This window comes from Hippichthys cyanospilos, chromosome 10, assembly GCF_059441005.1.
Source record: "Hippichthys cyanospilos isolate Australia breed blue-spotted pipefish chromosome 10, RoL_Hcya_1.0, whole genome shotgun sequence".
NCBI classification, from domain to species: Eukaryota; Metazoa; Chordata; class Actinopteri; order Syngnathiformes; family Syngnathidae; genus Hippichthys; species Hippichthys cyanospilos.
In genome coordinates this window covers 11,156,019-11,172,500 of record NC_142378.1, presented here as the reverse complement: position 1 = coordinate 11,172,500, position 16,482 = coordinate 11,156,019, and the positions used below count along the sequence as shown (strand labels likewise).

At 38.6% G+C, this 16,482-nt stretch overlaps 1 protein-coding gene across 3 annotated transcripts in view; it reads left to right on the top strand.

Annotated features, from left to right (window-relative positions):
- LOC148417066 (adhesion G protein-coupled receptor D2) overlaps positions 1-16,482 on the top strand; it is a 71,177-nt gene that overhangs the window by 51,148 nt on the left and 3,547 nt on the right. For all 3 annotated transcript variants that reach the window (XM_088425917.1, XM_088425918.1, XM_088425916.1), the window contains exon 23: positions 4,221-4,300. In XM_088425917.1, coding sequence (XP_088282043.1) covers positions 4,221-4,300 — 80 coding nt within the window. The remainder of the gene's footprint in view (positions 1-4,220; positions 4,301-16,482) is intronic.

The following is a 16,482-nucleotide window of genomic DNA, read 5'->3' as shown; positions in this document are numbered from 1 at the left end:
CCTGATGGTTGCAATTTCTCGGTTGCATTCCCCAAAAGAGGATTTTGTTATCTGAATCGTCTTATAGCTTTGTCCTGCTTGTGCGTCAGTTATTTTCAGTGTCCGTGTTCTAGACAAATGCTTATAAGAACCCGTGGTGCTGATTGTTGTGGCAAGGTCATATGAGTGTGAACGTTTAAAAACTAGTCATTCAATCCCCAATTCCTCTGTATCTTGTGATGATGGCAATCTAAGCCAAGAAACTCTGGTTTCTCTCTCTGTCCTATTAGTGACCCAAGCGACAGGAATCTAGATAAAAGTACTACATTCAATTGCAGATACAGTACATGAAACATCCAAATACACGTAAATAAATTACTCCTGTCAGTCTTTGTAAGCTAGCTAAGTGCTCATACATGCTGCTTTTTAAATAGCCCCAAATTATTTTCTGCTATTTTCAGCCATCCAGCAACTGGGTTGATTGATCTATGCTCACAATGTCCAGCTGCGCTTGTAAACTGCACCTTGAAAAAGATTTTTTGTCCAACATTATCCTCCCTCATATATCAATCTTTGTGGTGCAAATTTAGCACAACCATCCGGAGAGATAAACATAACAGACTATTAAGATGAAAAATTAGAGAATAGAAAATAGACATGAATTTAAACCTGACTGGATAAATTACAATTTAAACCCTTTTACATGGGAATACATAGAATGTGAATTCGACAAAAAATATACGTTGTACTAATGCAGAAGTTGGGCAGCCAAAATGCATACTATGATATGATGAATGTTTTGTCAATGAATGCAAACATCTCAACTATGTTGTGAGTTGTAGTGCCGACACACCATTGCATCAGCCTATTATGTAACCAGAACTGCAACCAGACTGTACAGTTGCTGCTGAAATGGCACGTTATACAATTTTGCAACATTCCCTCCTCTAAATTGTAATACTTCCAACTGTTACATGTCAGCAGCTACACCATGTTCAGAGAAATTCTATGTTAAGGAAAAAGGAACTGAAATGAAAATAAGACAGAAGGAAGACATGGTTGACAGGCAGAGAAAAAAATAGCCTGGCCCGGGTCTTCATAGGACCCCACTCTTCAGCTGTCACTTTGTGGGCTTCCAAAGAGTAACACAATGGACTGGACAGATGGTCCCAAACACACCGCAGCGAGCTTGACTCTATTAAAAGCTGTTTGCTTCATGCCAGACGCCAACAAGATCTATTTGTCTCTCAATTGGATGTACATGTTTGACTACTCGCTTTTGATGTTGCAAGAAACCCTCTGGCGTGTTTTGGCCACAAAATGGCCATTACAAGTGTGACTGTGATGTCTGTGTTTATTTTGACCATAATTAGGAGACAATCAAAAGCGTCAAATTGAGGTGTTAAGCCAACAAAACTGAGGCTGATTTCCACTGAGTGGCAGCCAGCCAACACTGCAGTACATGATGAACTTATGGCTCATAACTAATAGCCAGACAACCATACAACACCCCCCACCTCCACCCTACGCGGTACGTTACTCCATACATCTCTGCTATTCTCTTCCACCGCGTTACTTTCGAAAGAGCAGCTCTGTCACCTCATTGATAAACTTCTCCGACATTCTGACCTTTCTTCCTCTGGCTCGTCCCTCGCCCTGCTGCCCTCTCACATGTAGATGAGACTGAGACCATTGAAGATATTTTGCAGTATTTTGGTTCTGGGCAGGAATGTCACGGTGAAATTAGTTTTGGTAGTAGTTGATGGCACTCGACCCATCTTCAGATCAACTGTCGGCTGAGTAGATTAATCCCGACACAGAGAGCCTGTTCGGGAGCAGGCGGCACAGGCAGTTGAGACAAATTGGCGGATGGTTCGATGACGGTGATATACCTGCACAGCTGCAGTGACCATAAATCTGATGACACCATTTCAAATCGGTGATATTACCAAATATACTGATCCCTTCAAGTTAAATAGTCACTTCCTAAAAGTAATACATCTTCCTTATACTCTTTCTTTTCAATGTTGCTATATAACATACTGCTATATTCCACATAATCACAATAATTGCATCTTCTTAGCCGCTTATTCTCACTAGGGTCGCGGGATTGCTGGTGCCTAGCCCAGCTGTCTTTTGGCAGCAGGCGGGGCACACCCTATATTGGTTGCCAGCCAATCACAGGTCACACAGATACTTATGACCATTCACACTCGCAAACACACCCAAGGGCAATTTGGAGTTTCCAATAAACCTACAATGCATGTTTTTGAGAGTGTGGAAGGAAGACTGAGTACCCAAAGAAAACACACACAGGCACGGGCATAAGAACTAAACTCCACACAGGAAGGCCAGAGCTGGAATCGAATCCACGACCTCTGCATTGTGGCGGCAGACGTGTTAACAGCCTTTTGCAGAAAAGCCACACTCAAAATACTTCAATTTTCTAAAAAAAACAAAAAATCAATAAGTCCACCATATAATCAGATATGGCTTATGTATATTGTTGTATTGTTTTATTTTAAACACATGAGGCACCGTATATGCTCATTCACCAACGACACTCATTATTTCGCCATCTGTACCACATGTGCGCTGAGTCTGAAACATGCTTGATATTTTTGGCGTTCAGGTGCCAGCTACACTAGTCGAGCAGGAGCCAACCGCGCACCACTGTTATCAACGCATGTGTGCTTCTAACACCAAATTACCGTAATTCCCCAAATATAGTATGCACTTGTGTATAGGACACATTCTTCATTTTAGGGTCAAATTCTGGCACAGAGAGACCTATGACTATAGAAAATATGTTACTGTCTATATGACACATCTGTAACAGTTTGACGATAATGTAAAAAGTATAGCAAAAGAGAATAAATCTCATCTTTGTAAATTCTTCACATTTTTGTGTTCAAGTTAAGTGTTAAGTGTTTTTCCCACTATGCCAGTGTAATTTTCAATGCGCTTGAAGCAGTTGTTTTTGTTTTTCATCCAACATTTTGTTTTACCATAAATACTCGAAGTTACACACCATCTGTGTTCCGCCAAGTTTATGGTAGTGTGTATATGCCAAAAGACCACAATAGCTGGAGACATCATCACCTTTACATGATCCTCTCCGTTTTAATAATATCCCTGTGTGTGAACAGGGATGGACTCAAATGTTGGTTCTGTCTGCTCTCTTCTTTTATTGAAAATAATGCCGTAACAACCTCAGCTAACATGAGCTGCTGTTAGCTGCAACAGGCACTGACATATGCCCTCTAGCCCTTCCCATTACGGTAATTATTGTAAGTAAATCTACGGCAGACATAAAAATGTGTATCTGTCCGTACGCTGCATGATGATGGCGCTGTGAGAGATGACTTTTTACTGATCTCAGTTTGAAGGTCGGCATCTTGAATAATCCCTAACACGTAATCGTTGCAACTCCCATTCCACATGCAGTGCCTCCTCATTGAGATACTGATGACTCAGGAAAAAAAAAAAATAGTATTACTTGTTGACAGATAACTACATATTAGGAAATAAATGTTTTGTTTTTTTAATTAATGTGTAGTAATGCACCTCATAACCTGCTGCACATCATAACCTGGTCTACGTATGTGGAAATTTTCAAAATTAGAAATGTTCAATGTGATGGTACTTTATAACCCTGTGCAGCTCATGCTCTATGAAATACGGCACATAAAAATACAAGATTACATAGGTAAATGTGTATTTCAAATCCTCGCCACATAATTTCTGAAGATTACAAAAAATGGGCATTTATTGTTCAGGTAAAAGATCATGGCCAGCCTCCCTTCCTAGTTTTGCTAGTACTGTTATGTAAATAAGGACCTTGAGTTTTGTACATAAAAACTCAAAATATGCATTAATATAATGTTATTATTTCATAGACAGTGCATTTTTGGGGGGTTTTACTTGTTCTAATGAACTCCTTCCTCGAGCCCTCAATAATCTTCGCTTCAGCTTCTATTTCTTTTCATGATCAATAAATTTAAGGTTCAATGGACCTGGACAGATAGCAATAGGGTAACATGGAAGCTTGTGGATTAATCCTAAACTTGGTTTTTTTTTTTTTTGCTAGTAAATTAGTAATCAGTAGCAGTTCAATGATTTTGGATTGTACTGAATTTTTTGTTTGTGTCATATTTGATGATTGGACTTGATGTTGACGTGTCATAATAGAAAATTAGCCTAACAGATTTAACAGTGTGCATGTCTTTCTTTGTCTCCAGCTCAGCTGTCCATTCTTTCTGTTCCAAGGGAGTCCAATTCCTCTATCCAAAGTTCCACAGGCATTCATCTGCATAGAAAGGTAACAGGCATCCCTTCACGCATGTACACTTACTGTAGTCACTTACAATTTGACTCCTATCTGCTGTGTTGCCTGAATTTTGCCTGAATTACGTATTGATCCATGCCTAATACTGTGTGTACTTATGCAAGGTAGGACTAAAGCAGATACACATCCAAATGATAATACATGTTGTGTATATTTTTTTTATTATTATTATATATGATTAAAACTCAGTTTGACTTAAAAAAATGACTACATTTGTAGGAGTTGATAAGATTCAAATCGTCTGACCATAAGAAACTGTATAATATTCAACCAATTCACTGCACTATTGCTTTCTGTCTGCCATATGTGCACCAAACACAAGCTCATTTCCATGGCATTTGTCCCCCTAGTGACTATTGTAAGTACTACATCACTCCGGCACTATTTTACCACTACTGTGCAATAAATGCAGTACTTCTGTTTTTTTTTTTTTTCTTCAGAAAAACTTTGAGAAAAATAATTCGCTTTATTAATTCAGACAAGACAGTGAAAGAAAACAGTTTGGTAGTTTTTTATTCAGTATTCCTCAAATTATAATACTACCAGTAATAATAAACTTATCCATCTATAATGTTAAATGTTTTGCAGACATTAAAAAATACAGTATCAATGTGCACTCTTACTCTAAATGAGGATAATCTAAAAAATGTTGAAATATTGGCAAGTTGTCATGACATTTCTCAAACTCAGTTCAACATCTGTCACCATCAAAGTTTCCTTTATCTGCGTCATGCCGAACAATCGCTACGTGATGATGTCAGACTGTCGAACCTCCACAGAGATTGAAGCTGACTTGACTCTCCATCCAACTGTGTTGTTTCTTCTTAGATGTTGGGTGGTCCTTGTCTCTCGCATTCTCTTCCACTCTATTTCCTTTTCACTCATTGTCAAGTTCACAGCGTCTGTTTCTCTTTGAGCTTCACGGCATCCAGCCACGGCCTGAAACTCAATACTTGAGTATACACAATTAAGTTCACACCAGGGGTTATTGGATGGAAGTGTGGTCCCATTCTGCAAAATGTGTGATTCAGACCGAGGATGGGAGATCAGGAGCGTTGGCAGGTTATTTGGTCAAGGTTAAATAAATATTGGTGACCGATGCTATAGTCTGCTTTGCATGGATTTGAACTTTGAGGGCTTTGCCTTGCAGTTAAAGACAGTATGTAATTTTTGATCACACTGTGATCCATTCTGGAAATACCGTACTTGTTTTAGAAGACAAAATGCATCAGTTTCAATACTTCTTTCTTAGGGTTTTAATTTATCTTCAAGTTACGTGTTGATTTGCTTCCAAAGTGCCAAAATTTTACGGAAAAAAACTCATACTCAAATTGGAGATGTTGTTACACGGCATATACAATTTGTTATTGATTTAACAACATTACAATTAGTAAAACAATGGACAGAGTTTTGCAATGAAACAAAACAATAGTTCTGTTTTGTCTCACCCCAGTTGACCTTTGTAGCCTGTTGAGTGTTTCAGTGTTTTCCCCTCTTGTTCACACGCTATTGGGAGACCCGTGACAGGCCAGCTGGATCCCCCACTTTAAGACACCCCAAATACACACATACGCACACACTAATGGCCAGTGAGTCATTCAGTTATTTGATGGGCGGCACATGAATGTGTATATGTGTCAGGAGTGTTTTGGGGGTTTCCTGTTTTGGCCCGTGTGCCTCATGTGCTTCCTGGCAGGGGGCTGCTGGTGTCATGTCATCTTTGGGCCTGGCGACATATATGCAATTTTCCCAAGGGGTTAACTGATATGCCAGACATAATAGGACATGATACAATAAGGTGTTTATCTCACCGCTTTTAAACATTTGACATTGTGGCACCTAATCAAAACATTCTATGCCTATATGCAACTTTGTTTTTCTTCTTAGAAAAAATACCCCACTTAGGATTTATATACTTATGTCAAATGCCAGGTTTTTATTGTCCCCCTATGTTTTGATGAAAATACCTATCACATCACACATAAGTCGCAGTAACTTTGGAAGAAAAAAAAACATCTGTGAGCAAATGACATTATTAAACATTTGAAAATTAGTGCAATAAACACCAACAACATTTGTTAAATAAACACATGCATTGCTTCTTTCAATTTATGCATCAAAATAACATCAATGGGGAAATCAACTCCCAAAATTTCTTTACAAAAATATGTTCTATGCAGCCCCACTCGTCTAAACATAGCATTCTGATTCATGTTGTGTTTGTGGAATGTAAATCTACTCTAGTTGTATTTCTTTTATCCATCTTTGGTGGCGGCCATCTTACCTCTTGCAGTCGACTCCAAATAACATCACAGATGTGCGGAGCTCTTGGCTCAACTTTCAAACGTCACATGACCTAACAGAAATTGGTTGATTGGTTGTTACTTCAACCCTGAGCAACTGTGATGTCATTTCCAGGCGATAGCCAGTGACAAAAGGTCTGCCACGTGAGAAAAAACGATGAATTTTGTTGCTTAATTAGTATTCAGCAAATGCAATATTAAACAGCTTGTCATGTTCAGATTAGGTGGCGTCAGATCTTAGAACACATTGTTGTGAAGAAAACATTTTGGTAACTTTAACGCACGAAAATATTTTCTTGAATATAAATACCCTAAAAATGTTTATATCTTACATAAACTCACCTGCACACACATACTGTACACACTCATGGTGGGAGAAGCAGTGGTCACGTTCCATTAATCCGAAGCAAGCAGTGGGGATTGATCAATTAGTCCTGCTTAAAGGTGTGGCTCAGGCTGATCAATAGCGCTGATCACCAAGCAAAGGTTTTTCATTAAGACTAGCTGTGCTGCATGAGCGGACTCTATTAGCATAGATCACACACGCTGTGAGGAATGCCAAGGTTTGGCCAAGAGAGCTTTCTGTGCGACTGAATGAATGACAAAGAATTATACAGTAAATTTAATTTAGTTGGAATCATAAAATTGATGACAAGTAATCGATAGATGGATTCGCACTCTTCATTTTATCAAGACAATTTTATGCTTCTGATTTTGTGGAAACCATTTTCTCATGAGAGAATAGGGAGAGCCTTAACATCTACTTTTTCAGTGGACCCCCACATACAAGTGGTTTGAGCAGCTGCCGATTTGAATTTTTTTCCTCTATATTTAAAAAAAAAATGTTTTTTTTTTTTTTTTTTTAATTGGGCGTCTTTTTAATATAATGAAATAAATTATATTCACATTTTCATCATTTTCTGACTGGCCCGGTCCTTCTCTGTAAATAAAGGTCGTGCCCACTGCGTTTTGAAATACTTAGGGCACACTAAACAAAAACAACAACAAAAAATCTGTATATCATACAACAAGGAACCATACGTTAATGGAAACAGCAGACCCACTTTGAACATATTGCGCTTTACACAGTTAGGACTTGTCATTTTATTGATTTTATTGTTGGAGTTTAATTTACATTTTTGCTTAGAAGAGTGGTTCTCAAAGTGGGGTCCATAGACACCCGGGGGTCTGTGAAATAATTCAGGTTATTAATAAAAACTATATATTTTCGTTAATGTCATTTTATATTAAATTGTGAAAGTATTTATGACTTTTCAATAAAGCAATCATTTCAACCATTTTAATATATTTTTAAAAATGTAATAATTTTCAAATTTGTCAAAATGTGTTTAGTGTCTACAATTATTTGCTAATGAGGCGATGCAGCCAGCAAAGCTAAAGCAGCATTTTATTTTGTAATGCTGTTTTTTTAAATTGACAGCAACCAGTTTGGGGGAAATTGACCTGGTTTGGTATAAGCTGGCATACAATTTACAATTTTTATTTTCCAAAATTCAGGATAGCTGAAAAGTAACAAATATACTTGTCAAATTGAATCTGTTACTGCCTGGTTGTTACGTAACCATTCTGATCTGCATCCAAATAGCCTTTACTTTTCTATTGTGGTTTTCCCTTTTGTTTTTAGTTACCTGAAAAACAGCGGATGTTGCTCCATAATGATATTTCAGCTCCACGAGTCCAACGGAACCCACGGGATCAGCCACGGCTTAAATCACAAAAACTGCCACTGACAAACTCACCTTTCTCACCCTCTCCTAACCCCCAATGGGGCTGAGGGCCATTGTTTCACTTAAACAATCCACAATGAATTAAAAAAATGGTTGTGCTTTGTTTAGTGAAGCTGATGCATACTGCTGTCACGGAACCTGTCGTTAATGTGCCATCACTGCATTTCACATCCTCGGCAGACACGGGCAGAGCTTCCTCCATCTGTGTGTGTGTGTGAACGTGTGTCTTTTTATGTGTGCGTGAGCGCGGTGTTGCGTGATAGTGAGAGAAGCACGCGTTGCTGTAGAAGCGATGCGTCGAATGAATAACAGAAGGGGTTGATAGGCAGGTCATGTGTGTGTGATTGTGTTTGTGTGGGTGTGTGCCCAATTGTGTTTTTGCACTTAGGAAGGGAGTTGGTCACGGGGATATTGAAGCAGACGGGAAGAGATCATCCTGCTTTTGCCATGGCTTAATGTTGATGCCGCTTATCAATCGTGAATGTGCAGGCAATTGCTCTGTAGGGATCCCACTACTACATGTTCAACTTAGGTTTGGATGCCGAGGATACAGTCATTAACTTCAAATGTTCATAGACAAAGCAAAAAATGACAAATGTTAAAAAATGCAAGTACCAGAACGTGCTCGATGGCCGCCTCATAGGAATGTACGGGAGAAGAATGATACATCCGCGCGCGAAGCTGGGTGGGAGCGGGTGGTATGGATGGGTAGATGACACCCACATCCACCTCCACTGGGGAGAGGAAGTCCCTATCAGAGCACAACAGGAAAGAGACAGAGAGAAAACAAGTGTCATTTTGGACATTAAATCACTTCCTTTTTGGCCTCTACTTCCCCTTCCATTTTCAACCGCTTCATCCTCCCAGCAGCCTTTGAGAAGGCAGGGCGATTGATTAAGCATCTTGATCTCTGCGCAGCGCTGTGCATCTTCCATTTGTTTTTTATCGATCTCGTGGCACAGGGGTGCCCACCCTTTTTTGACCCGTGAGCTACCTTTCAAGCAGCCAACTTCCAGAGATCGACCAGTTCATTGTCAACATCTCAAGCCCGCACACCTTTTCCAGCCTACATTCTACATCCTCACAACATTTCTTTTTCTCATAAAACACCCTGACATCACCTTGCTCTTTATGTTGCTGTTTCTAAGCTGAATTGTATCAGAACTGAGGGAATAATTTACGACTCTTCTCTATCTTCCTCAGTATATTATTACAATCAAATTGGTGAATTAAGATTCAAGGTTAACAAATGGGATTAGTCAAAACCTTGGTTGATTTATTAATAGCTTAAAATGTATTCTCCAAGACTTTTCTTCACGTAGTTTATATTAGTGTGGATGTGAATAAAGATTCCAAAAGTGTAAATAATGATATGCCTCAACGCCAAACACCGCCACGCTATTCTCATTGCTGATGCTTGTCGGCCAGCATCTGGTGCTTTGTTTGTCTTCAAAGAGCAGAAGCAGGAGAAAAAAGAAAGGTTTATGGTCGCAGCAGTCTTTTTGATGGCCACAGGAAACATCAACTGCTTCCATTCAGAACACAAACATAACATCTTGCATGTTACGTTTTCAAACTTTGAGTAATACCAAATGGGCTGCTGCAGAAATTAGAAGTTTTATATTAATCTCACGTGACAGTTGCCCAATTCTATTTCCAGCAAAAGAAAATAGATAGAATAAAAGATATGACTTCCTTCCTGTAGGCGACTTCCTGTTTACGTCTGAATCCAGGTCAGGAGGGCCAGACAGTGGTCCCTGCCTCATTCACCATCTTTATCCCATAAAGGTGAATCCATTTTGGGATACCACCACACCAACCTTTGCTGTTAGTCGCACTAACACACGATTTGGTCGGATCCTTTTTGAGAAGGAACTGCGGGTTGACCAGATTTGTTGATGCAAAGTTGTAGTAGCGTTGTAAAATTCCTTTTTTCATTGTTTTTTTAATAAATATTTTTAGTTCTGCAAGTTTTAAATGCACCCAATATTTGTGAAAGATTCCTAGATTTGATGATAGTTCACTTGTAGTCTTGCTAGCGGGTGCCTCAAACACACATTTACTTTTGTCTTGGCATAGTATGATATACTTACATTTTTTATAGCTACTTATTGTCACTAGGGTCGCTGGCTTGCTGGTGTCTATCCCAGCTTTCTTTGGGCTATAGGTGGGGGAAACCCTGGACTGGTTGACAGTCAATCGCAAGGCACACATTGATGAGCAAAATTTTATGCACCCAATCACACCTTTAGATTGTCCAATACACCTACCGTGCATGTTCTTGAAATGTGGGAGGTTTTTAGTGACCAAATCTCAATGATTTTTTTTTTTCTTCTGACTCATCATTAGGAGGAAAGAAGCAGCTGCTCCTGTGAATAAAATGGTAAAAGAAATTGGCCATCACCCAGTGGCCATGCTCCAGCATTACACAACCCGTGTTATCTTTTCCTCATGTCCGTTATGCAATATCAGCATAGAAACTCAAATGCAGTTGTTAAAATAATGGTGCTTTATTTATAAAAAATATGAACGTGATGACAACATTCTTCCCTAGCCCGGATCCGCTTCAATCTCAAAACTTAATCAAAATCTCCCTTTGCACTGTCAAGCTGGGGTGGGTTGGTCCTTGGGAAATTCAGGATTTTCTCGAACGGCTAGTCCATTCCATGGTAAAATGGTCGTGCACGAGCGCACAGAAGCGCAGAAGTTACTCCTCTGCACTTAACCGGGCAGGACAATACTGTGCTGCATGACTGCCATCAAGAATTATCGTCCACACCGATCCTCCATCCCTGTTGACGACCATTTTTAAATGCACGTCCGCTTGCTAAATAAGTAACATGCCCACCACCTTAAATTCACAGCATACATTTTTGATCCAGTACATCCTTGACGTTCAGCAAATTCCAATGACAACATTTTGATATGTCTTGTTCACAGAGGGGCAGGAAGACAGTCAAAGGTCAAGCTTCCCTTGTAGTTACATAAGTTGAGATTTGATTTATTTGGGTTATTATTTGGATCACATTAACTCAATTCAAATCATTTCTTTTTGCACCCAACATTTGCAGCTTACTCCAAGATGCCATGAACTTTTGTATAACCTCGTGATTGACCCAAACAGATGCCGATTGGATGTAGCCAGTTTATATTCCCTGTACCAAGCTCATATTTTTCATAGCCATGCTGAAGTCTGTGATGTTACAATGTTTATAGCTGACTTTGGAAATAAGCCTTTCTTCTGTAGGGTTCTCAATAGCTTACAGAAAGTGATGTTGTCCCATGGGAAGTGTGGCAGACTAAATAATCACTAAGTTTGGGCGCAGCTGTTGCCATGTGAAGGCAAGCGTTTGGTCTTGGTGCTCAGAAAGACAGCAGGAATAAAAGTAGCCGAGGAAGAAAGGAAGGAAGAAAGCTCCATTCAAGCATTTTTTTTTTTATGTCACACCACAAGATATACTCTTTGTGTGCAACAACATACTTTTGCTGATTACTTAAATCTATCTGTGGACATATGCACACACTCCCAGACACGCACATGGACGCACACACTCACACACTGCAGGAAAATTGACTCAAAATTGAAGATGAATCTTTTGTTCATGTCATGTCTTCGGAATGCAGTACAAAACTTTCTATTATGAGCGTTGGTGAAAAACCAGTTGTGGAATGTTAATTAATGTAGAGATACAAAATGAAAATGTTTACTGTAAGGAAAAACGCCAACAAAGAATAAAGGAGCAGATTCAAGAGGTTAATCTTTATCTGCTAATGTACGATATTTTCGCTTGTCTGTTTATCCGTGTTGTAGTTGTTGCAGTCATCAGCAATCCATTGAGAGTTCGTGACTGATTTGTGTCACAAAAAAAGAAGCCTATACCCTGCCTATATTCTTATTTTATTTACTGACTCACTGCTGCTGACGGAAGTTGGGTATGTACATCCGTAAAGATAAAGGGAGTGATTTTTAGGGTGCAGTATTTAATGTTTGGTCTGAATTTAGCAATACTCTCACTCTGTTCTTAAAACAATCAGCACTAACATCAATAATAAAAATAACAAGAAATGTTTGAAATGAATTTAAAAAAATGCTTGTGACATTTACTTTAGCCCGGGATACCCGCTTATTAGTGTGCACATCAGAAAATATTTGTCAGTTGTAAAACATGCCAAAAATGTGGTGGGAAGGTCAATTTCAAATTAGGCCTTAGTTTACCAAATAAAATATAGGCACAAATGCCTTGCTATGCCTTTCATTTAAAGTTTTTGCTAGCAGTGTGTTGCAGCGTCACAGCTTGACTTGCTTTTCTACTGCAACCATTGCTCCCACCTCCCGATATAAACAACACAATGTTGTTCTGAAATCACATTCAAACATCTTTATTATGCTGACTTTGACATTGACTTATGGCACCTGTTGCTAGTGTTTAACAGTGGTTCAGGCACCATTATCGCTTCAACTAGCATAAATCAATCTCTAGTCTTCTGTGATCATAATTATTTTTCGACACACACACACACACACACACACACAAAATTGAATACAGTATTTGAAATTTTATTTGAGTGTTCTCTGGCATATATTCATATCGAAAATATTTGGTTGCTGATTTTCATGTCCAAATATTTGGGTTAGAAAAGGGGTAAGATGGTCATTCTTCGTTATCCTAAAAAACAAAATGCTGTTTGTGTGAGGAAAATTGTTTGTGTTTTTTTGTTTGTGTTTTTTAATACTCAGCTATTGTTGTACAGACTTGAAAGGGGTATTGACAGCATGTAAACATAGGCAAATAAATGTAGGAAAATAGAGACCCAATAGGACTAAACCCTTTTTTACATTTTGATTCATAATGTTTTTAATCAGAAATAGCGAAAAAAAATATCAGTAATATATAGCTATACATATCCTGCTCAACCCCCTCAAACAAACTTGATAAAAGAATGTCAAAGATTAGAATTTCTTTTTCAAGTAAAAAGAGAATTTTGATAATAGTACGCCTAACCAATGAGAATTTTGATAATAGTAAGCCTAACCAATCGTATGTCAAACGTCAGACCCATAAATATATGTACCTGTCAGATCTTGCCAGGCACAATTATAAACTGATCTTGTTCAAATCAAACTCCCAAGGATTAATGTTCTATGCCATTGCAAAAGAAACAAACGAAAAATAACATCGTAAATTAAAGTATTTTGGTTCAAAAGTCAAACCGGTTCATGTTTTATTCTATTGTCAGTGCTCTACTGATTGCAACCTTGAACCAATTTTCCAATCACACCGACTACACACCGTCGTCGACAGTATTTTTCTCATTTATTTTCCGCTGTAAGTCACATCATTGCTCGAGACATACGAGTGCACTGCGTTCATTAAAACGCCATAAGTAAAACCGATTTGCAGCATTGTTAGTATGACTTCCATCCTGCTGTTACTTTATGTGTTCACGCATCGTGTACCTCTGCCTGTGACGGTCATCCTTTCACTCATACATACAGCTACAGACTGTAGCTGTTAAATAAATGTTACGTGAGGAAGTGCTAAGGGCCATGTGTGTGATGGCTGATGGTCCCGCTCTATGTTGATTACTCCACTCTCCAGCAGTAGGTCACACAGATCAAGGCTGCTGGTGCTCCTATGGGACTTGAAATGTTCTGGTTTTATGGGAGGCGATCTAAGGCCATCTCACACCGCCAGTTCATTCTGCGGAATATTTTTCATTCATTTTGAAATGAAAGACCATGCACTGACCTCAGAAATCATTGCCCAACTAAATTACAGTCAAGCGAACTATTTTATCATGGGTCAGTTCATAATTGTAACAGATCAAAAAATGGATCTACATTCACAAAAAATGGCTGCAATCATTTGTTTCCTTGAACAGATCCAGTTGTAAACATTTACCCTCTATTTGAGATTATTTCTGAGTGCTGGCTACAACCTCTGTGCTGTTTTTTAAATAATAATGAGAAATGATCATTAAAATGAAACGTCGTTTATCCTGTCCATCGCAGACATACTCATAAGTATTATACTTTGGCAAAGAGCTTGTCTCGCAAAATTTGTTGCCATCATTAGCTGTGGCTGATGTTGCAGCTTGGTGCTTTGCCTTTATTTGGTAGTCTAAATTCAAGCTGCTTCTGTGGCAAGCAAGCTCCTTTCATTGAATGTATATCACTGTAACTTTATCAAAGATGACAAAGTTGCAAAAAAAAACTGAACACCTCTGGATCTGGCAGCTAGTTAGCATGTTTTTTTTATGAGATGACCACTAACCCTCCACACTTACATGTATGTCTCAAGATTTTGTGGTGCTGTTTCTTAGTTTATGCATGTACAAGGTTTTTTTTTTCCAGGCTTATGCTATAACTCTCCCTAGGGAAATGGCAGAAGACTCATTTTTTCCTGTTTAACTGAATATAGTTGCCTTGTACTTGTGCATGTGTAATGATTGCTATCCTATCCTATCCTATCCTATCCTATCCTATCCTATCCTATCCTATCCTATCCTATCCTATCCTATCCTACCGGGGAGTATTTTAAAGTTAAATTTACAATTCATCGGACTGACAACTCTTTTTTTGGGACAACATCATTTGACAACATCTTTTTTTCTGCCTGCCCACTCGCTACAGGAGCCTAACAGGTTATGCCAAACACATTGACAGACAATCAATCTCCACTTCAGGATGTGATTGACCATTGTTTTCAAAACCCCTAAATGTAACCAAATACATGAATAGGTTGGGTCTCAGGAGGTTAAGAAAAAACACTACTTTTTGAGACCTTCAGAATTAGTGAGTGAATTGCTATTAAATATGATCCAAAGACCGAGCTAAAAAAGAAAAAAAAAAGGCTCAAATTCAATTTTGATCGTCTCTTGTTAGTCATTTGCATTACTGTAAATGCATTCAATCAAATTAAACTCATTAGTTGGTCTAGTTTGCACCTACTTTTAACTTCTGCTTTGTACTAAGGTTTTATTTATCTCATTTTGTCCTTACATTTTTTTTCCCTTATTTGATATCAGCACAAACAATTCTGATCTCAAAAGAGACATAAATAGCTGCAAAAGATATAAACAACGTGTTTGATTTTGACTCATCAATGTGAATACTGTCACCCAAATATATTAGGTGTAAATGTTAATGGGACATTAATAAAAAACAATGGTATGCAAGGAAAAAAAAACAAAACAAAAGGTGTGGACAAACATTTTCATGGAAAGAGCTAAGGTTGAAGCAAATGCCCTCCCCATGTTGCTTTATTCTTAGTAAACAACACGTGACAATTGCTCAGTTTTTACAAGGCAATTGAGCTTGACTTAGCCTATGACATTTTCCCCTTCTTTAATAATTGTCTTGTTTTTTTGTTTGCTTTTTTGTTCTACCTTTATCGGTAGTCCTGTAATTCCAAACATGTTTGCGTTCAAAAAGCTTTGCCTAATTTTGAAAGTGTTCACTTGCAGAGAATTGGAGGAATCAATGATGTAGTGACATTCAGGTTGCCGTTTTCTTCCAGATGCCACGGACCTCTTATCTTTGTCTATCCCACAAATAGGATTTTTTTTGACGCTGACGAGGCAAAGGTCAAGATTCTATATGCCGTCAAGCATTCACCTTCGCCACTCAATTGAGCTCTGGCAAGATTTGGCCTTTGTGTCTTGCTCCCTGTATGTGCTGGGTTAATTTTTTCCACAATGGAGCCAAGCAAACACAGAGGGAGTGCGTGTGCCTGAAAGTGTGTCTGTGTGTGTGCGTGCATGTGTGTGTTTGTTTTTAAAAGACATTGGTGCAACCATTTTAACAGAGCAAATCCTATTGAATTAGATGTTCTAACCCCCTGCTTGCTAAATGGGTTTCTGAAGTGGCTGTAGTTGGAGGCTTTCAATTGGATGCAACCTTGAGTCTTTTTTTTTATGAGCCCTGTAGGATTTAAGTGCCGGTATAACATGAGCACTGAATGTGTGCTCCTTATTTTTTGAAATTGAAAAATCTCTAAAGGCTTCCCCCCATTGTGTAGGCAATTAATGGAATGCTGGCAGCGAGGTTCAGGTGCTTAAAAGTTGTATTTTTTTTCTATCTCTATCGCTCTCCTTTTAATTA